General features: G+C 44.1%; 1 protein-coding gene across 1 annotated transcript in view; it reads left to right on the plus strand.

Moving 5' to 3' along the window:
- The window catches only part of LOC112247943 (Golgi phosphoprotein 3-like), a 44,850-nt gene that overhangs the window by 14,809 nt on the left and 5,341 nt on the right, over positions 1-24,700 (plus strand). The window contains exon 2 of the mRNA XM_042331217.1: positions 19,376-19,507. Within this exon, the coding sequence (XP_042187151.1) occupies positions 19,376-19,507 (132 nt within the window). The remainder of the gene's footprint in view (positions 1-19,375; positions 19,508-24,700) is intronic.

The following is a 24,700-nucleotide window of genomic DNA, read 5'->3' on the forward strand; positions in this document are numbered from 1 at the left end:
TAACATGAGATGGAAACATCCCACTAGTCTAACAGGCAGCATGAGATGGACACATCCCACTAGTCTAACATGAGATGGACACAGCCCACTAGTCTAACATGAGATGGACACAGCCCACTAGTCTAACATGAGATGGACACAGCCCACTAGTCTAACAGGTAGCATGAGATGGACACATCCCACTAGTCTAACATGAGATGGACACAGCCCACTAGTCTAACATGAGATGGACACATCCCACTAGTCTAACATGAGATGGACACATCCCACTAGTCTAACATGAGATGGACACAGCCCACTAGTCTAACATGAGATGGACACATCCTACTAGTCTAACATGAGATGGACACAGCCCACTAGTCTAACATGAGATGGACACATCCCACTAGTCTAACATGAGATGGACACATCCCACTAGTCTAACATGAGATGGACACAGCCCACTAGTCTAACATGAGATGGACACATCCCACTAGTCTAACATGAGATGGACACAGCCCACTAGTCTAACATGAGATGGACACAGCCCACTAGTCTAACATGAGATGGACACAGCCCACTAGTCTAACATGAGATGGACACATCCCACTAGTCTAACATGAGATGGACACAGCCCACTAGTCTAACAGGTAGCATGAGATGGACACATCCCACTAGTCTAACATGAGATGGACACATCCCACTAGTCTAACATGAGATGGAAACATCCCACTAGTCTAACAGGCAGCATGAGATGGACACATCCCACTAGTCTAACATGAGATGGACACAGCCCACTAGTCTAACATGAGATGGACACATCCCACTAGTCTAACATGAGATGGACACAGCCCACTAGTCTAACATGAGATGGACACATCCCACTAGTCTAACATGAGATGGACAGAGCCCACTAGTCTAACATGAGATGGACACAGCCCACTAGTCTAACATGAGATGGACACAGCCCACTAGTCTAACATGAGATGGACACATCCCACTAGTCTAACATGAGATGGAAACATCCCACTAGTCTAACAGGCAGCATGAGATGGACACATCCCACTAGTCTAACATGAGATGGACACAGCCCACTAGTCTAACAGGTAGCATGAGATGGACACATCCCACTAGTCTAACATGAGATGGACACATCCCACTAGTCTAACATGAGATGGAAACATCCCACTAGTCTAACAGGCAGCATGAGATGGACACATCCCACTAGTCTAACATGAGATGGACACATCCCACTAGTCTAACATGAGATGGACACAGCCCACTAGTCTAACATGAGATGGACACAGCCCACTAGTCTAACATGAGATGGACACAGCCCACTAGTCTAACATGAGATGGACACATCCCACTAGTCTAACATGAGATGGACACATCCCACTAGTCTAGCATGAGATGGACATCCCATCCCACTAGTCTAACAGGCAGCATGAGATGGACACATCCCACTAGTCTAACATGAGATGGACACATCCCACTAGTCTAACATGAGATGGACACAGCCCACTAGTCTAACATGAGATGGACACATCCCACTAGTCTAACATGAGATGGACACATCCCACTAGTCTAACATGAGATGGACACAGCCCACTAGTCTAACATGAGATGGACACAGCCCACTAGTCTAACATGAGATGGAAACATCCCACTAGTCTAACAGGCAGCATGAGATGGACACATCCCACTAGTCTAACATGAGATGGACACAGCCCACTAGTCTAACAGGTAGCATGAGATGGACACATCCCACTAGTCTAACATGAGATGGACACAGCCCACTAGTCTAAAATGAGATGGACACAGCCCACTAGTCTAACATGAGATGGACACAGCCCACTAGTCTAACAGGTAGCATGAGATGGACACATCCCACTAGTCTAACATGAGATGGACACATCCCACTAGTCTAACATGAGATGGAAACATCCCACTAGTCTAACAGGCAGCATGAGATGGACACATCCCACTAGTCTAACATGAGATGGACACAGCCCACTAGTCTAACATGAGATGGACACATCCCACTAGTCTAACATGAGATGGACACAGCCCACTAGTCTAACATGAGATGGACACATCCCACTAGTCTAACATGAGATGGACACAGCCCACTAGTCTAACATGAGATGGACACAGCCCACTAGTCTAACATGAGATGGACACAGCCCACTAGTCTAACATGAGATGGACACATCCCACTAGTCTAACATGAGATGGAAACATCCCACTAGTCTAACAGGCAGCATGAGATGGACACATCCCACTAGTCTAACATGAGATGGACACAGCCCACTAGTCTAACAGGTAGCATGAGATGGACACATCCCACTAGTCTAACATGAGATGGACACATCCCACTAGTCTAACATGAGATGGAAACATCCCACTAGTCTAACAGGCAGCATGAGATGGACACATCCCACTAGTCTAACATGAGATGGACACATCCCACTAGTCTAACATGAGATGGACACAGCCCACTAGTCTAACATGAGATGGACACAGCCCACTAGTCTAACATGAGATGGACACAGCCCACTAGTCTAACATGAGATGGACACATCCCACTAGTCTAACATGAGATGGACACATCCCACTAGTCTAACATGAGATGGACACATCCCACTAGTCTAACAGGCAGCATGAGATGGACACATCCCACTAGTCTAACATGAGATGGACACATCCCACTAGTCTAACATGAGATGGACACAGCCCACTAGTCTAACATGAGATGGACACATCCCACTAGTCTAACATGAGATGGACACATCCCACTAGTCTAACATGAGATGGACACAGCCCACTAGTCTAACATGAGATGGACACAGCCCACTAGTCTAACATGAGATGGAAACATCCCACTAGTCTAACAGGCAGCATGAGATGGACACATCCCACTAGTCTAACATGAGATGGACACAGCCCACTAGTCTAACAGGTAGCATGAGATGGACACATCCCACTAGTCTAACATGAGATGGACACAGCCCACTAGTCTAAAATGAGATGGACACAGCCCACTAGTCTAACATGAGATGGACACATCCCACTAGTCTAACATGAGATGGACACATCCCACTAGTCTAACATGAGATGGACACATCCCACTAGTCTAACATGAGATGGACACAGCCCACTAGTCTAACAGGTAGCATGAGATGGACACATCCCACTAGTCTAACATGAGATGGACACATCCCACTAGTCTAACATGAGATGGACACAGCCCACTAGTCTAACAGGTAGCATGAGATGGACACATCCCACTAGTCTAACATGAGATGGACACATCCCACTAGTCTAACATGAGATGGACACATCCCACTAGTCTAACATGAGATGGACACATCCCACTAGTCTAACATGAGATGGACACATCCCACTAGTCTAACATGAGATGGACACATCCCACTAGTCTAACAGGCATGAGATGGACACATCCCATGAGATGGACACATCCCACTAGTCTAACATGAGATGGACACATCCCACTAGTCTAACATGAGATGGACACATCCCACTAGTCTAACATGAGATGGACACATCCCACTAGTCTAACATGAGATGGACACATCCCACTAGTCTAACATGAGATGGACACATCCCACTAGTCTAACATGAGATGGACACATCCCACTAGTCTAACATTAGATGATCACATCCCACTAGTCTAACAGGCAGCATGAGATGGACACATCCCACTAGTCTAACATGAGATGGACACATCCCACTAGTCTAACATGAGATGGACACATCCCACTAGTCTAACATGAGATGGACACATCCCACTAGTCTAGCATGAGATGGACACATCCCACTAGTCTAACAGGCAGCATGAGATGGACACATCCCACTAGTCTAACATGAGATGGACACATCCCACTAGTCTAACATGAGATGGACACATCCCACTAGTCTAACATGAGATGGACACAGCCCACTAGTCTAACATGAGATGGACACAGCCCACTAGTCTAACAGGTAGCATGAGATGGACACATCCCACTAGTCTAACATGAGATGGACACATCCCACTAGTCTAACATGAGATGGACACAGCCCACTAGTCTAACATGAGATGGACACATCCCACTAGTCTAACATGAGATGGACACAGCCCACTAGTCTAACATGAGATGGACACATCCCACTAGTCTAACATGAGATGGACACATCCCACTAGTCTAACATGAGATGGACACATCCCACTAGTCTAACAGGCAGCATGAGATGGACACATCCCACTAGTCTAACATGAGATGGACACATCCCACTAGTCTAACATGAGATGGACACAGCTCACTAGTCTAACATGAGATGGACACATCCCACTAGTCTAACATGAGATGGAAACATCCCACTAGTCTAACATGAGATGGACACAGCCCACTAGTCTAACATGAGATGGACACAGCCCACTAGTCTAACATGAGATGGACACAGCCCACTAGTCTAACATGAGATGGACACATCCCACTAGTCTAACATGAGATTGAAACATCCCACTAGTCTAACAGGCAGCATGAGATGGACACATCCCACTAGTCTAACATGAGATGGACACATCCCACTAGTCTAACATGAGATGGACACATCCCACTAGTCTAACATGAGATGGACACATCCCACTAGTCTAACATGAGATGGACACAGCCCACTAGTCTAACAGGTAGCATGAGATGGACACATCCCACTAGTCTAACATGAGATGGACACAGCCCACTAGTCTAACATGAGATGGACACATCCCACTAGTCTAACATGAGATGGACACAGCCCACTAGTCTAACATGAGATGGACACAGCCCACTAGTCTAACATGAGATGGACACAGCCCACTAGTCTAACATGAGATGGACACATCCCACTAGTCTAACATGAGATGGACACAGCCCACTAGTCTAACATGAGATGGACACAGCCCTCTAGTCTAACATGAGATGGACACAGCCCACTAGTCTAACATGAGATGGACACAGCCCACTAGTCTAACATGAGATGGACACAGCCCACTAGTCTAACATGAGATGGACACAGCCCACTAGTCTAACATGAGATGGACACAGCCCACTAGTCTAACATGAGATGGACACAGCCCACTAGTCTAACATGAGATGGACACAGCCCACTAGTCTAACATGAGATGGACACATCCCACTAGTCTAACATGAGATTGACACATCCCACTAGTCTAACAGGCATCATGAGATGGACACATCCCACTAGTCTAACATGAGATGGACACAGCCCACTAGTCTAACAGGCAGCATGAGATGGACACATCCCACTAGTCTAACATGAGATGGACACAGCCCACTAGTCTAACATGAGATGGATACAGCCCACTAGTCTAACAGGCAGCATGAGATGGACACATCCCACTAGTCTAACATGAGATGGACACAGCCCACTAGTCTAACATGAGATGGACACAGCCCACTAGTCTAACATGAGATGGACACAGCCCACTAGTCTAACATGAGATGGACACATCCCACTAGTCTAACATGAGATGGACACATCCCACTAGTCTAACAGGCAGCATGAGATGGACACATCCCACTAGTCTAACATGAGATGGACACATCCCACCAGTCTAACATGAGATGGACACATCCCACTAGTCTAACATGAGATGGACACATCCCACTAGTCTAACATGAGATGGACACATCCCACCAGTCTAACATGAGATGGACACATCCCACTAGTCTAACATGAGATGGACACATCCCACTAGTCTAACATGAGATGAACACATCCCACTAGTCTAACATTAGATGGACACAGTCCAGTTGTCTAGCACAGGGGTTCCCAAACCTTTTCACTTTTCAGCCCCCCTCCCCCCCCCCCCTCTTCCGGCATTGGAGAACACCACAACAAAATGCATGGGCTCGTTGATCACATATTATAAATAGCTCTAAGGTCTACAATGACAAGAGGAACTCATTATGTACTACCTAATTTCCAAATTGCACCTTGTGCATTCTACTATTACAACTTACAGGGGGGGAGAACAAGTACTTGATACACTGCTGATTTTGCAGGTTTTCCTACTTACAAAGCATGTAGTCTGTCATTTTTTTTTTTCAACTGTGAGAAATGCAATCTAAAACAAAAATCCAGAATTTTTAAAAGTAATTAATTTACATTTTATTGCATGACATAAGTATTTGATACATCATAAAAGCAGAACTTAATATTTGGTACAGAAACCTTTGTTTGCAATTACAGAGAGGGGGGGGGGGGACCTGTTTGACCCCTTGCGCTTTCTAAGCTTTAATACTGTAGAACACTCATAGCCTAAATCGCTGCATTTTAAAGAGCCTCATTCAGCAGTATGCTGAGTGGTAGTTAGTGAAGTACAGTGGTAGTTAGTGAAGTCTCCTTACTCCATTCAGACCCCCCCCCCCTCTGAATTCTCCAGTCCCCCGACACAGAGGGAGGGAATGGTAACCAGCTGTCTTTGCTGGGTCGACCATCTTGTTTTTCCTTAATGACAGAGTAGTCTTAGATGATGTTGATGCTGCGTTTCCCTGAGTTTCCCTGAGTTCCGCCCCAAGCCGAGCCCAATGGGCTCCCTAGTTTGATGTTGAATTGAAACCATGTGGCTGTCAGGGAAGCAAGCAGTAAATCATCTGTAAATCTAAGGGTCCTCCAAACCATTCTCCTGTTTCAGGAGGATGGATATGAGAACTAGTCAGCTAGCGCTGAAGGACTTTCTCAGACCTTCTTATTTTTTGTTGTTTACCCCTTTTTCTCCCCAATTTCGTGGTTTCCAATTGTTTTAGTAGCTACTATCTTGTCTCATCGCTACAACTCCCATACGGGCTCGGGAGAGACGAAGGTTGAAAGTCATGTGTCCTCCGATACACAACCCAACCAAGCCGCACGGCTTCTTAACACAGCGCGCATCCAACCTGGAAGCCAGCCGCACCAATGTGTCAGAGGGTACACCGTGCACCTGGCAACCTTGGTTAGCGCGCACTGTGCCCGGCCCGCCACAGGAGTCACTGGTACACGATGAGACACAGATATCCTTACTGGCCAAGCCCTCCCTAACCCGGACGACGCTAGGCCAATTGTGCGTCGCCCCACGGACCTCCCGGTCGCAGCCGGTTACGACAGAGTCTGGGCGCGAACCCAGGGTCTCTGGTGGCACAGCGCCCTTAACCACTGCGCCACCCGGGAGGCCTAGGATAGCATCTTCTGCGTTGAGGATTTGGCTATGAGGCCCATTGATCCAGATAATGGCATAGAGCTGAAGGACTTCTCAGACAGGATAGCTGAAATAGCTGGCTAAGAATGTGCTGTAGGATGAACGTTTCCCTCAATCAGAGAGCTGATGATGGTAAACGAAAACTCGTTTGGCTCCTAACACAGGGTTGGACTGTAATTCAGATGTTTCCATAAAGTCATACCGTTCTTCTCTGATCCTGAGATTTACGGTATTACCGGCTTACTCCACAGGGGGGGGCACCTGTCCGCCGATTTAATAATAGATGATAAGTGAATGTAACACATGAAACACAACAGTTGTATCGTGTGCCGTTTACATACCCTACATTACTCATCTCATATGTATATACTGTACTCTATACCATCTACTGCATCTTGTTTACATACCCTACATTACTCATCTCATATGTATATACTGTACTCTATACCATCTACTGCATCTTGTTTACATACCCTACATTACTCATCTCATATGTATATACTGTACTCTATACCATCTACTGCATCTTGTTTACATACCCTACATTACTCATCTCATATGTATATACTGTACTCTATACCATCTACTGCATCTTGTTTACATACCCTACATTACTCATCTCATATGTATATACTGTACTCTATACCATCTACTGCATCTTGTTTACATACCCTACATTACTCATCTCATATGTATATACTGTACTCTATACCATCTACTGCATCTTGTTTACATACCCTACATTACTCATCTCATATGTATATACTGTACTCTATACCATCTACTGCATCTTGTTTACATACCCTACATTACTCATCTCATATGTATATACTGTACTCTATACCATCTACTGCATCTTGTTTACATACCCTACATTACTCATCTCATATGTATATACTGTACACTATACCATCTACTTGTCCTTACTTGGGTCAGGCCTTGTCCTTACTTGGGTCAGTAAGGTGGGTTCTTATCCAGTCGGGTTCGATATTCTACTTGTACTCTATACCATCTACTGCATCTTGTTTACATACCCTACATTACTCATCTCATATGTATATACTGTACTCTATACCATCTACTGCATCTTGCCTATGCCGTTCGGCCAACGCTCATTCATATATTTTCATATACATATTCTTATTTGTTCCATTACACTTGTGTTTATAAGGTAATTGTTGTGAAATTGTTAAGTTAGATTACTTGATAGGTATTACTGCATGGTCGGAATTAGAAGCACAAGCATTTCGCTACACTCGCATTAACATCTGCTGAGAAGGCTTTTGACAGGCTTGAATGGCAGTACATGGAGAAATTTGGTTTGGGAAAGAATGTCATCGATATGGTTTGTGTGTTTATATGCTAACCCTGTTGCTATGGTGTCTAGTGACGCCATACTCTCAGAGGTCAAAGGGGATGTAGACGAGGTGGCGGCCGATCCCCAACGTTATTCGTTCTGTCGCTGAAGCCTTCATCCCAACATCTGAGACAGGATGGAATTTCTTCTCCTATACTGATTAAATCATCCAATCATATCATGTCACTATATGTGGATGATATCCTCCTATATATATATATAATGACATCTCTGTACCTCTCTGTGGCATATATATATATATATATATATATATATATATTATCCAGAATTCAATCCCATCTTTATTATCTACATTTGAAGAATCCCAATTGCTGTTTGGGTATAAGATAAATTGTACAAATTAATCGTCCAAAAAAACTTCTCTCAACAATTTCTAAGAAAACGCAGTTTTCTTTATATTCTTTATACTTATTATACTTATTTGGGTGTTAGTTACAAACATCTCTGCACGGCCTGGTGAAGGTTTTATTGTGAGTAAATTCACAAGGAGGTTGGGAACGAGATTTAAACATTTGGCCGCATGGGTTTCAGCCTGTTTCCTTACAAACTAGGGTCGCTTCCATAAAACATTAATGTGTTGCCGTGTATTTGACGGCAGGCCTAGTGGTTAGAGTGTAGAGGCGGCAGGGTAGCCTAGTGGTTAGAGTGTAGAGGCGGCAGGGTAGCCTAGTGGTTAGAGTGTAGAGGCGGCAGGGTAGCCTAGTGGTTAGAGTGTAGAGGCGGCAGGTAGCCTTGTGGTTAGAGTGTAGAGGCGGCAGGTAGCCTAGTGGTTAGAGTGTAGAGGCGGCAGGTAGCCTAGTGGTTAGAGTGTAGAGGCGGCAGGTAGCCTAGTGGTTAGAGTGTAGAGGCGGCAGGTAGCCTAGTGGTTAGAGTGTAGAGGCGGCAGGGTAGCCTAGTGGTTAGAGTGTAGAGGTTGTTACTTCAGGAAATTAAGCTTTTGAGTCTAGTTTGCCTGGTTCGCAAAATCGGTCAATCTAGGAGATACAGTGGGGCAAAAATGTATTTAGTCAGCCACCAATTGTGCAAGTTCTCCCACTTAAAAAGATGAGGCCTGTAATTTTCATCATAGGTACACTTCAACTATGACAGACAAAATGAGAAGAAAAAAAATCCAGAAAATCACATTGTAGGATTTTTTATGAATTTATTTGTAAATTATGGTGGAAAATAAGTATTTGGTCAATAACAAAAGTTTATCTCAATACTTTGTTATATACCCTTTCTTAAATACTTTTTTGCCCCACTATATTTGCTATGTCCCTGATCAGTTTGTTGAAAACACACAACAAAAAATAACATTCGATATAAAACCCAACACCTGTCAATACACACAGCTGGACTTACCCTGCCGCCTCTTTCTCCCGCTGTGCTATTTACAAACAAAAAACATGTGACTGACTCAACTGTTCTGGAGAACGACAGTAAGCCTCATAATGTGACTGGCTCAACTGTTCTGGAGAACGACAGTAAGCCTCATAATGTGACTGACTCAACTGTTCTGGAGAACGACAGTAAGCCTCATAATGTGACTGACTCAACTGTTCTGGAGAACGACAGTAAGCCTCTTAATGTGACTGACTCAACTGTTCTGGAGAACGACAGTAAGCCTCTTAATGTGACTGACTCAACTGTTCTGGAGAACGACAGTAAGCCTCTTAATGTGACTGACTCAACTGTTCTGGAGAACGACAGTAAGCCTCTTAATGTGACTGGCTCAACTGTTCTGGAGAACGACAGTAAGCCTCATAATGTGACTGGCTCAACTGTTCTGGAGAACGACAGTAAGCCTCTTAATGTGACTGACTCAACTGTTCTGGAGAACGACAGTAAGCCTCATAATGTGACTGACTCAACTGTTCTGGAGAACGACAGTAAGCCTCTTAATGTGACTGACTCAACTGTTCTGGAGAACGACAGTAAGCCTCATAATGTGACTGGCTCAACTGTTCTGGAGAACGACAGTAAACCTCATAATGTGACTGACTCAACTGTTCTGGAGAACGACAGTAAGCCTCTTAATGTGACTGACTCAACTGTTCTGGAGAACGACAGTAAGCCTCATAATGTGACCGGCTCAACTGTTCTGGAGAACGACAGTAAGCCTCATAATGTGACTGACTCAACTGTTCTGGAGAACGACAGTAAGCCTCATAATGTGACTGACTCAACTGTTCTGGAGAACGACAGTAAGCCTCATAATGTGACTGGCTCAACTGTTCTGGAGAACGACAGTAAGCCTCTTAATGTGACTGACTCAACTGTTCTGGAGAACGACAGTAAGCCTCTTAATGTGACTGGCTCAACTGTTCTGGAGAACGACAGTAAGCCTCTTAATGTGACTGACTCAACTGTTCTGGAGAACGACAGTAAGCCTCATAATGTGACTGACTCAACTGTTCTGGAGAACGACAGTAGGCCTCATAATGTGACTGGCTCAACTGTTCTGGAGAACGACAGTAAGCCTCATAATGTGACTGGCTCAACTGTTCTGGAGAACGACAGTAAGCCTCATAATGTGACTGACTCAACTGTTCTGGAGAACGACAGTAAGCCTCATAATGTGACCGGCTCAACTGTTCTGGAGAACGACAGTAAGCCTCATAATGTGACCGGCTCAACTGTTCTGGAGAACGACAGTAAGCCTCATAATGTGACTGACTCAACTGTTCTGGAGAACGACAGTAAGCCTCATAATGTGACTGACTCAACTGTTCTGGAGAACGACAGTAAGCCTCATAATGTGACTGGCTCAACTGTTCTGGAGAACGACAGTAAGCCTCATAATGTGACTGGCTCAACTGTTCTGGAGAACGACAGTAAGCCTCATAATGTGACTGACTCAACTGTTCTGGAGAACGACAGTAAGCCTCATAATGTGACTGACTCAACTGTTCTGGAGAACGACAGTAAGCCTCATAATGTGACTGACTCAACTGTTCTGGAGAACGACAGTAAGCCTCATAATGTGACTGGCTCAACTGTTCTGGAGAACGACAGTAAGCCTCATAATGTGACTGGCTCAACTGTTCTGGAGAACGACAGTAAGCCTCATAATGTGACAGACTCAACTGTTCTGGAGAACGACAGTAAGCCTCATAATGTGACTGACTCAACTGTTCTGGAGAACGACAGTAAGCCTCATAATGTGACCGGCTCAACTGTTCTGGAGAACGACAGTAAGCCTCATAATGTGACCGGCTCAACTGTTCTGGAGAACGACAGTAAGCCTCATAATGTGACCGGCTCAACTGTTCTGGAGAACGACAGTAAGCCTCATAATGTGACCGGCTCAACTGTTCTGGAGAACGACAGTAAGCCTCATAATGTGACTGGCTCAACTGTTCTGGAGAACGACAGTAAGCCTCATAATGTGACTGGCTCAACTGTTCTGGAGAACGACAGTAAGCCTCATAATGTGACTGACTCAACTGTTCTGGAGAACGACAGTAAGCCTCATAATGTGACCGGCTCAACTGTTCTGGAGAACGACAGTAAACCTCATAATGTGACCGGCTCAACTGTTCTGGAGAACGACAGTAAACCTCATAATGTGACCGGCTCAACTGTTCTGGAGAACGACAGTAAGCTTCATAATGTGACTGGCTCAACTGTTCTGGAGAACGACAGTAAACCTCATAATGTGACTGACTCAACTGTTCTGGAGAACGACAGTAAGCCTCATAATGTGACTGGCTCAACTGTTCTGGAGAACGACAGTAAACCTCATAATGTGACTGACTCAACTGTTCTGGAGAACGACAGTAAGCCTCATAATGTGACTGGCTCAACTGTTCTGGAGAACGACAGTAAACCTCATAATGTGACTGACTCAACTGTTCTGGAGAACGACAGTAAGCCTCATAATGTGACCGGCTCAACTGTTCTGGAGAACGACAGTAAACCTCATAATGTGACTGACTCAACTGTTCTGGAGAACGACAGTAAACCTCATAATGTGACTGACTCAACTGTTCTGGAGAACGACAGTAAGCCTCATAATGTGACTGGCTCAACTGTTCTGGAGAACGACAGTAAGCCTCATAATGTGACTGGCTCAACTGTTCTGGAGAACGACAGTAAACCTCATAATGTGACTGACTCAACTGTTCTGGAGAACGACAGTAAGCCTCATAATGTGACCGGCTCAACTGTTCTGGAGAACGACAGTAAACCTCATAATGTGACTGACTCAACTGTTCTGGAGAACGACAGTAAACCTCATAATGTGACTGACTCAACTGTTCTGGAGAACGACAGTAAGCCTCATAATGTGACTGGCTCAACTGTTCTGGAGAACGACAGTAAGCCTCATAATGTGACTGGCTCAACTGTTCTGGAGAACGACAGTAAACCTCATAATGTGACTGGCTCAACTGTTCTGGAGAACGACAGTAAGCCTCATAATGTGACTGGCTCAACTGTTCTGGAGAACGACAGTAAGCCTCATAATGTGACTGGCTCAACTGTTCTGGAGAACGACAGTAAGCCTCTTAATGTGACTGACTCAACTGTTCTGGAGAACGACAGTAAGCCTCATAATGTGACTGACTCAACTGTTCTGGAGAACGACAGTAAGCCTCTTAATGTGACTGACTCAACTGTTCTGGAGAACGACAGTAAGCCTCATAATGTGACTGGCTCAACTGTTCTGGAGAACGACAGTAAACCTCATAATGTGACTGACTCAACTGTTCTGGAGAACGACAGTAAGCCTCTTAATGTGACCGACTCAACTGTTCTGGAGAACGACAGTAAGCCTCATAATGTGACCGGCTCAACTGTTCTGGAGAACGACAGTAAGCCTCATAATGTGACTGACTCAACTGTTCTGGAGAACGACAGTAAGCCTCATAATGTGACTGACTCAACTGTTCTGGAGAACGACAGTAAGCCTCATAATGTGACTGGCTCAACTGTTCTGGAGAACGACAGTAAGCCTCTTAATGTGACTGACTCAACTGTTCTGGAGAACGACAGTAAGCCTCTTAATGTGACTGGCTCAACTGTTCTGGAGAACGACAGTAAGCCTCTTAATGTGACTGACTCAACTGTTCTGGAGAACGACAGTAAGCCTCATAATGTGACTGACTCAACTGTTCTGGAGAACGACAGTAAGCCTCATAATGTGACTGACTCAACTGTTCTGGAGAACGACAGTAGGCCTCATAATGTGACTGGCTCAACTGTTCTGGAGAACGACAGTAAGCCTCATAATGTGACTGGCTCAACTGTTCTGGAGAACGACAGTAAGCCTCATAATGTGACTGACTCAACTGTTCTGGAGAACGACAGTAAGCCTCATAATGTGACCGGCTCAACTGTTCTGGAGAACGACAGTAAGCCTCATAATGTGACCGGCTCAACTGTTCTGGAGAACGACAGTAAGCCTCATAATGTGACTGACTCAACTGTTCTGGAGAACGACAGTAAGCCTCATAATGTGACTGACTCAACTGTTCTGGAGAACGACAGTAAGCCTCATAATGTGACTGACTCAACTGTTCTGGAGAACGACAGTAAGCCTCATAATGTGACCGGCTCAACTGTTCTGGAGAACGACAGTAAGCCTCATAATGTGACTGACTCAACTGTTCTGGAGAACGACAGTAAGCCTCATAATGTGACTGACTCAACTGTTCTGGAGAACGACAGTAAGCCTCATAATGTGACTGGCTCAACTGTTCTGGAGAACGACAGTAAGCCTCATAATGTGACTGGCTCAACTGTTCTGGAGAACGACAGTAAGCCTCATAATGTGACAGGCTCAACTGTTCTGGAGAACGACAGTAAGCCTCATAATGTGACCGACTCAACTGTTCTGGAGAACGACAGTAAGCCTCATAATGTGACCGGCTCAACTGTTCTGGAGAACGACAGTAAGCCTCATAATGTGACCGGCTCAACTGTTCTGGAGAACGACAGTAAGCCTCATAATGTGACCGGCTCAACTGTTCTGGAGAACGACAGTAAGCCTCATAATGTGACTGGCTCAACTGTTCTGGAGAACGACAGTAAGCCTCATAATGTGACTGGCTCAACTGTTCTGGAGAACGACAGTAAGCCTCATAATGTGACTGACTCAACTGTTCTGGAGAACGACAGTAAGCCTCATAATGTGACCGGCTCAACTGTTCTGGAGAACGACAGTAAACCTCATAATGTGACCGGCTCAACTGTTCTGGAGAACGACAGTAAACCTCATAATGTGACCGGCTCAACTGTTCTGGAGAACGACAGTAAGCTTCATAATGTGACTGGCTCAACTGTTCTGGAGAACGACAGTAAACCTCATAATGTGACTGACTCAACTGTTCTGGAGAACGACAGTAAGCCTCATAATGTGACTGGCTCAACTGTTCTGGAGAACGACAGTAAGCCTCATAATGTGACTGGCTCAACTGTTCTGGAGAACGACAGTAAACCTCATAATGTGACTGACTCAACTGTTCTGGAGAACGACAGTAAGCCTCATAATGTGACTGGCTCAACTGTTCTGGAGAACGACAGTAAACCTCATAATGTGACTGACTCAACTGTTCTGGAGAACGACAGTAAGCCTCATAATGTGACTGGCTCAACTGTTCTGGAGAACGACAGTAAACCTCATAATGTGACTGACTCAACTGTTCTGGAGAACGACAGTAAGCCTCATAATGTGACCGGCTCAACTGTTCTGGAGAACGACAGTAAACCTCATAATGTGACTGACTCAACTGTTCTGGAGAACGACAGTAAACCTCATAATGTGACTGACTCAACTGTTCTGGAGAACGACAGTAAGCCTCATAATGTGACTGGCTCAACTGTTCTGGAGAACGACAGTAAGCCTCATAATGTGACTGGCTCAACTGTTCTGGAGAACGACAGTAAACCTCATAATGTGACTGACTCAACTGTTCTGGAGAACGACAGTAAGCCTCATAATGTGACCGGCTCAACTGTTCTGGAGAACGACAGTAAACCTCATAATGTGACTGACTCAACTGTTCTGGAGAACGACAGTAAACCTCATAATGTGACTGACTCAACTGTTCTGGAGAACGACAGTAAGCCTCATAATGTGACTGGCTCAACTGTTCTGGAGAACGACAGTAAGCCTCATAATGTGACTGGCTCAACTGTTCTGGAGAACGACAGTAAACCTCATAATGTGACTGGCTCAACTGTTCTGGAGAACGACAGTAAGCCTCATAATGTGACTGGCTCAACTGTTCTGGAGAACGACAGTAAGCCTCATAATGTGACTGGCTCAACTGTTCTGGAGAACGACAGTAAGCCTCATAATGTGACTGGCTCAACTGTTCTGGAGAACGACAGTAAGCCTCATAATGTGACTGACTCAACTGTTCTGGAGAACGACAGTAAGCTTCATAATGTGACTGACTCAACTGTTCTGGAGAACGACAGTAAGCCTCATAATGTGACTGACTCAACTGTTCTGGAGAACGACAGTAAGCTTCATAATGTGACTGACTCAACTGTTCTGGAGAACGACAGTAAGCCTCATAATGTGACTGACTCAACTGTTCTGGAGAACGACAGTAAACCTCATAATGTGACCGGCTCAACTGTTCTGGAGAACGACAGTAAGCCTCATAATGTGACTGACTCAACTGTTCTGGAGAACGACAGTAAGCCTCATAATGTGACTGGCTCAACTGTTCTGGAGAACGACAGTAAGCCTCATAATGTGACTGGCTCAACTGTTCTGGAGAACGACAGTAAGCCTCATAATGTGACCGGCTCAACTGTTCTGGAGAACGACAGTAAGCCTCATAATGTGACCGGCTCAACTGTTCTGGAGAACGACAGTAAGCCTCATAATGTGACCGGCTCAACTGTTCTGGAGAACGACAGTAAGCCTCATAATGTGACCGGCTCAACTGTTCTGGAGAACGACAGTAAGCCTCATAATGTGACCGGCTCAACTGTTCTGGAGAACGACAGTAAGCCTCATAATGTGACTGACTCAACTGTTCTGGAGAACGACAGTAAGCCTCATAATGTGACCGACTCAACTGTTCTGGAGAACGACAGTAAGCCTCATAATGTGACTGACTCAACTGTTCTGGAGAACGACAGTAAGCCTCATAATGTGACTGACTCAACTGTTCTGGAGAACGACAGTAAGCCTCTTAATGTGACTGACTCAACTGTTCTGGAGAACGACAGTAAGCCTCATAATGTGACTGACTCAACTGTTCTGGAGAACGACAGTAAGCCTCATAATGTGACTGACTCAACTGTTCTGGAGAACGACAGTAAGCCTCATAATGTGACTGACTCAACTGTTCTGGAGAACGACAGTAAACCTCATAATGTGACTGGCTCAACTGTTCTGGAGAACGACAGTAAGCCTCTTAATGTGACTGACTCAACTGTTCTGGAGAACGACAGTAAGCCTCATAATGTGACTGACTCAACTGTTCTGGAGAACGACAGTAAGCCTCATAATGTGACTGGCTCAACTGTTCTGGAGAACGACAGTAAGCCTCATAATGTGACTGACTCAACTGTTCTGGAGAACGACAGTAAGCCTCATAATGTGACTGGCTCAACTGTTCTGGAGAACGACAGTAAGCCTCATAATGTGACTGGCTCAACTGTTCTGGAGAACGACAGTAAGCCTCATAATGTGACTGACTCAACTGTTCTGGAGAACGACAGTAAGCCTCATAATGTGACCAGTGAAATGAAGAACGGCTTTATCTCCTAACGTATTGCACAAGTGGACTGCAGGTATTCACTTAAAAAAGTAGCTACAAATATTTAAATGTTTTGGAAAAAACGACTAAGAAATTGTTTTTAGCAGTGTTGGAAAAACCAGCCCATGGCTATTTCCTGATACGGTATATACCGAGTAAGCCTATTCGTAAATGTTCGGATCATGTTCGGATCAGGCAAGGGGACACTAATTGAACCAACCGTGTAGCGACTGTGCTCCCTGTCCGCTTGTCTTTGCGACAGGGCTACAGGTCCTCCTCTAGAATATAGCTCGTGTATGTAGCTAGTGTATGTAGCTAGTGTATGTAGCTAGTGTATGTAGCTAGTGTATGTAGCTCGTGTATGTAGCTAGTGTATGTAGCTAGTGTATGTAGCTAGTGTATGTAGCTCGTGTATGTAGCTCGTGTATGTAGCTCGTGTATGTAGCCGACTGCTGAACCGAGACCGTACCAACAGTTTATCAAGGACATTGTTACTGATATCGATAATCATAAGTAGCCTATACTAGAGAAATATGACGTTGTGAAATTAAATGTCTGCCAATATTGCTAACAAGTACAACTTTTAATATTTACAACATTCAAAATAGTAGTTTAAATGGTATGGTAATAAACAACTTTTAATATTTACAACATTCAAAATAGTAGTTTTAATGGTATGGTAATATACAACTTTTAATATTTACAACATTCAAAATAGTAGTTTAAATGGTATGGTAATATACAACTTTTAATATTTACAACATTCAAAATAGTAGTTTTAATGGTATGGTAATAAACAAAAGTATTCTAACCGGTTTCTCATTAATGTTAGATACATATAGGTCTATTTATCGTTAGGATAATTCAATCTATTTATCTTGATGTGGATGTTTTTGACCATATCGCCCAGTTCTACCTTGTGGTGACCACGCTCTGTTCTCTCTCTGAGGGTTACACATCATTCATCAGGGCTCTGTGACTGTATGCCCACACACACACACTCATCCCTGTCCTCCTCTCTGAGGGTTACACATCATTCATCAGGGCTCTGTGACTGTATGCCCACACACACACACTCATCCCTGTCCTCCTCTCTCAGGGTTACACATCATTCATCAGGGCTCTGTGACTGTATGCCCACACACACACACTCATCCCTGTCCTCCTCTCTGAGGGTTACACATCATTCATCAGGGCTCTTTGGCTGTATGCCCACACACACACACTCATCCCTGTCCTCCTCTCTCAGGGTTACACATCATTCATCAGGGCTCTGTGACTGTATGCCCACACACACACACTCATCCCTGTCCTCCTCTCTCAGGGTTACACATCATTCATCAGGGCTCTGTGACTGTATGCCCACACACACACACTCATCCCTGTCCTCCTCTCTGAGGGTTACACATCATTCATCAGGGCTCTTTGGCTGTATGCCCACACACACACACTCATCCCTGTCCTCCTCTCTCAGGGTTACACATCATTCATCAGGGCTCTGTGGCTGTATGCCCACACACACACACTCATCCCTGTCCTCCTCTCTCAGGGTTACACATCATTCATCAGGGCTCTGTGGCTGTATGCCCACACACACACACTCATCCCTGTCCTCATCTCTCAGGGTTACACATCATTCATCAGGGCTCTGTGGCTGTATGCCCACACACACACACTCATCCCTGTCCTCCTCTCTCAGGGCTACACGTCATTCTGGAACGACTGCATCTCGTCGGGGTTCTGTGGCTGTATGCCCACACACACACACTCATCCCTGTCCTCCTCTCTCAGGGCTACATGTCGTTCTGGAACGACTGCATCTCGTCGGGGCTCTGTGGCTGTATGCCCACACACACACACTCATCCCTGTCCTCCTCTCTCAGGGCTACACGTCGTTCTGGAACGACTGCATCTCGTCGGGGCTCTGTGGCTGTATGCCCCACACACACACACACTCATCCCTGTCCTCCTCTCTCAGGGCTACACGTCATTCTGGAACGACTGCATCTCGTCGGGGCTCTGTGGCTGTATGCCCACACACACACACTCATCCCTGTCCTCCTCTCTCAGGGCTACACGTCATTCTGGAACGACTGCATCTCGTCGGGGCTGCGTGGCTGCATGCTCATAGAGCTGGCCATCAGAGGACGACTACAGCTGGAGACCTGTGGCATGAGGAGGAAAAGCCTGCTCGCCAGGAAGGTAGGGGATCCTGACCAACCGGCTGCTCTGTTGGTGACTGTGTGTATGTTCACTAACCAATGCGGTGTGTGTGTGTGTGTGTGTGTTGCCAGCGAGGTGTTGCACATCCTTATCTATAGTCGGATTACATGACATTTATAACACTCCTGTGTTGCGAAAAACAAAATAATGCCACCTTATGCTGGATGAGGTAAGAAAATAAAGGACATTATGCTGGATGAGGTAAGGAAATAAAGGACATTATGCTGAATGAGGTAAGGAAATAAAGGACATTATGCTGGATGAGGTAAGGAAATAAAGGACATTATGCTGGATGAGGTAAGGAAATAAAGGACATTATGCTGGATGAGATGGAGAAATAAAGGACATGCTGGATGAGGTAAGGAAATAAAGGACATTATGCTGGATGAGATGGAGAAATAAAGGACATTATGCTGGATGAGATGGAGAAATAAAGGACATTATGCTGGATGAGGTAAGGAAATAAAGGACATTATGCTGGATGAGATGAGGAAATAAAGGACATGAAGGACATTATGCTGGATGAGGTAAGGAAATAAAGGACATTATGCTGGATGAGGTAAGGAAATAAAGGACATTATGCTGGATGAGGTAAGGAAATAAAGGACATTATGCTGGATGAGGTAAGGAAATAAAGGACATTATGCTGGATGAGGTAAGGAAATAAAGGACATTATGCTGGATGAGGTAAGGAAATAAAGGACATTATGCTGGATGAGGTAAGGAAATAAAGGACATTATGCTGGATGAGGTAAGGAAATAAAGGACATTATGCTGGATGAGATGGAGACATAAAGGACATTATGCTGGATGAGGTAAGGAAATAAAGGACATTATGCTGGATGAGATGGAGAAATAAAGGACATTATGCTGGATGAGGTAAGGAAATAAAGGACATTATGCTGGATGAGATGGAGAAATAAAGGACATTATGCTGGATGAGGTAAGGAAATAAAGGACATTATGCTGGATGAGATGGAGACATAAAGGACATTATGCTGGATGAGGTAAGGAAATAAAGGATATTATGCTGGATGAGGTAAGGAAATAAAGGACATTATGCTGGATGAGGTAAGGAAATAAAGGACATTATGCTGGATGAGATGAGATGGAGAAATAAAGGACATTATGCTGGATGAGGTAAGGAAATAAAGGACATTATGCTGGATGAGGTAAGGAAATAAAGGACATTATGCTGGATGAGGTAAGGAAATAAAGGACATTATGCTGGATGAGGTGAGGAAATAAAGGACATTATGCTGGATGAGATGGAGAAATAAAGGACATTATGCTGGATGAGGTGAGGAAATAAAGGACATTATGCTGGATGAGATGGAGAAATAAAGGACATTATGCTGGATGAGATGGAGAAATAAAGGACATTATGCTGGATGAGGTAAGGAAATAAAGGACATTATGCTGGATGAGGTAAGGAAATAAAGGACATTTTGCTGGATGAGGTAACGAAATAAAGGACATTATGCTGGATGAGGTAAGGAAATAAAGGACATTATGCTGGATGAGGTAAGGAAATAAAGGACATTATGCTGGATGAGATGGAGAAATAAAGGACATTATGCTGGATGAGGTAAGGAAATAAAGGACATGCTGGATGAGATGAGATGGAGAAATAAAGGACATTATGCTGGATGAGGTAAGGAAATAAAGCCACATTATGCTGGATGAGGTAAGGAAATAAAGGACATTATGCTGGATGAGATGGAGAAATAAAGCCACATTATGCTGGATGAGGTAAGGAAATAAAGGACATTATGCTGGATGAGATGAGATGGAGAAATAAAGGACATTATGCTGGATGAGATGGAGAAATAAAGGACATTATGCTGGATGAGGTAAGGAAATAAAGGACATTATGCTGGATGAGATGAGGAAATAAAGGACATTATGCTGGATGAGATGAGGAAATAAAGGACATTATGCTGGATGAGGTAAGGAAATAAAGGACATTATGCTGGATGAGATGGAGAAATAAAGGACATTATGCTGGATGAGGTAAGGAAATAAAGGACATTATGCTGGATGAGATGGAGAAATAAAGGACATTATGCTGGATGAGATGGAGAAATAAAGGACATTATGCTGGATGAGGTAAGGAAATAAAGGACATGCTGGATGAGATGAGATGGAGAAATAAAGGACATTATGCTGGATGAGGTAAGGAAATAAAGGACATTATGCTGGATGAGATGGAGAAATAAAGGACATTATGCTGGATGAGGTAACGAAATAAAGGACATTATGCTGGATGAGGTAAGGAAATAAAGGACATTATGCTGGATGAGGTAAGGAAATAAAGGACATTATGCTGGATGAGGTAAGGAAATAAAGGACATTATGCTGGATGAGGTAAGGAAATAAAGGACATTATGCTGGATGAGGTAAGGAAATAAAGGACATTATGCTGGATGAGATGAGGAAATAAAGGACATTATGCTGGATGAGGTAAGGAAATAAAGGACATTATGCTGGATGAGATGGAGAAATAAAGGACATTATGCTGGATGAGGTAATGAAATAAAGGACATTATGCTGGATGAGATGGAGAAATAAAGGACATTATGCTGGATGAGATGGAGACATAAAGGACATTATGCTGGATGAGATGGAGAAATAAAGGACATTATGCTGGATGAGGTAAGGAAATAAAGGACATTATGCTGGATGAGGTAAGGAAATAAAGGACATTATGCTGGATGAGGTAAGGAAATAAAGGACATTATGCTGGATGAGGTAAGGAAATAAAGGACATTTTGCTGGATGAGGTAACGAAATAAAGGACATTATGCTGGATGAGGTAAGGAAATAAAGGACATTATGCTGGATGAGGTAAGGAAATAAAGGACATTATGCTGGATGAGATGGAGAAATAAAGGACATTATGCTGGATGAGGTAAGGAAATAAAGGACATTATGCTGGATGAGGTAAGGAAATAAAGGACATTATGCTGGATGAGGTAAGGAAATAAAGGACATTATGCTGGATGAGATGAGGAAATAAAGGACATTATGCTGGATGAGGTAAGGAAATAAAGGACATTATGCTGGATGAGATGGAGAAATAAAGGACATTATGCTGGATGAGGTAATGAAATAAAGGACATTATGCTGGATGAGATGGAGAAATAAAGGACATTATGCTGGATGAGATGGAGACATAAAGGACATTATGCTGGATGAGATGGAGACATAAAGGACATTATGCTGGATGAGATGGAGAAATAAAGCCACATTATGCTGGATGAGGTAAGGAAATAAAGGACATTATGCTGGATGAGATGGAGAAATAAAGCCACATTATGCTGGATGAGATGGAGAAATAAAGGACATTATGCTGGATGAGATGGAGAAATAAAGCGACATTATGCTGGATGAGATGGAGAAATAAAGCCACATTATGCTGGATGAGATGGAGAAATAAAGGACATTATGCTGGATGAGATGGAGAAATAAAGCCACATTATGCTGGATGAGATGGAGAAATAAAGCCACATTATGCTGCCACGTTATGCTCTGTTTACAGTTGATTGACAACTTTACCACTGGTACAAGAGTAGAATCCTATTTTTAAACAGTACACCCCTACCAGTGCCTCACACAACTATGTTGTTATCGGTCTCTCGTTGAATATGGAGGGCAAGAGAGAAGTGCAGGGGGGTGTTCCTTCGCTACGCACCGACCCGGCTGTGTGTTTAGGGTTTTGGTGTAGCCTCTCAGAGCTGTGTCCTCAGTGTCCCTAGTGTCTGTAGTTGTGGGGGATACAAAACATTTAAGTTATAACATGTACTAGCCAACAATTGGAGTCACACGCTGGGAATACGGACTTTCCTTTATTAGTAATGTAACGATAAGCGCGGAAATCGACTCTGCCGCTCCAGCAAATACTTTTGCGGCATAGTCGATAGCGCGCCAGACCTCGGGCTTGGAGGTCGAGGGTTCGAGACCTGCTCCCTGCTGTTTCATTACAGTACTATAGAGGGCGTTGTCTGAGTTGATCTCTTGGTAGCCAGGTACTAAAGTGTCCGGGGTGAAAAGGTTGAATGAAAAAATAAAACATTGTAGAAAAAAAACACATAGTTGGATTCTGACTGTATGTAGCCTATACCCTAGTTGGATTCTGTCTGTATGTAGCCTATACCCTAGTTGGATTCTGATTCTGACTGTATGTAGCCTATACCCTAGTTGGATTCTGATTCTGACTGTATGTAGCCTATACCCTAGTTGGATTCTGTCTGTATGTAGCCTATACCCTAGTTGGATTCTGACTGTATGTAGCCTATACCCTAGTTGGATTCTGATTCTGACTGTATGTAGCCTATACCCTAGTTGGATTCTGATTCTGACTGTATGTAGCCTATACCCTAGTTGGATTCTGACTGTATGTAGCCTATACCCTAGTTGGATTCTGATTCTGACTGTATGTAGCCTATACCCTAGTTGGATTCTGATTCTGACTGTATGTAGCCTATACCCTAGTTGGATTCTGTCTGTATGTAGCCTATACCCTAGTTGGATTCTGACTGTATGTAGCCTATACCCTAGTTGGATTCTGATTCTGACTGTATGTAGCCTATACCCTAGTTGGATTCTGATTCTGACTGTATGTAGCCTATACCCTAGTTGGATTCTGACTGTATGTAGCCTATACCCTAGTTGGATTCTGATTCTGACTGTATGTAGCCTATACCCTAGTTGGATTCTGATTCTGACTGTATGTAGCCTATACCCTAGTTGGATTCTGTCTGTATGTAGCCTATACCCTAGTTGGATTCTGACTGTATGTAGCCTATACCCTAGTTGGATTCGGATTCTGATTCTGACTGTATGTAGCCTATACCCTAGTTGGATTCTGATTCTGACTGTATGTAGCCTATACCCTAGTTGGATTCGGATTCTGATTCTGACTGTATGTAGCCTATACCCTAGTTGGATTCTGATTCTGACTGTATGTAGCCTATACCCTAGTTGGATTCTGATTCTGACTGTATGTAGCCTATACCCTAGTTGGATTCTGTCTGTATGTAGCCTATACCCTAGTTGGATTCTGTCTGTATGTAGCCTATACCCTAGTTGGATTCTGTCTGTATGTAGCCTATACCCTAGTTGGATTCTGTCTGTATGTAGCCTATACCCTAGTTGGATTCTGTCTGTATG

The sequence above is a fragment of the Oncorhynchus tshawytscha genome, linkage group LG12 (genome assembly GCF_018296145.1).
Source record: "Oncorhynchus tshawytscha isolate Ot180627B linkage group LG12, Otsh_v2.0, whole genome shotgun sequence".
Taxonomy (NCBI): Eukaryota; Metazoa; Chordata; class Actinopteri; order Salmoniformes; family Salmonidae; genus Oncorhynchus; species Oncorhynchus tshawytscha.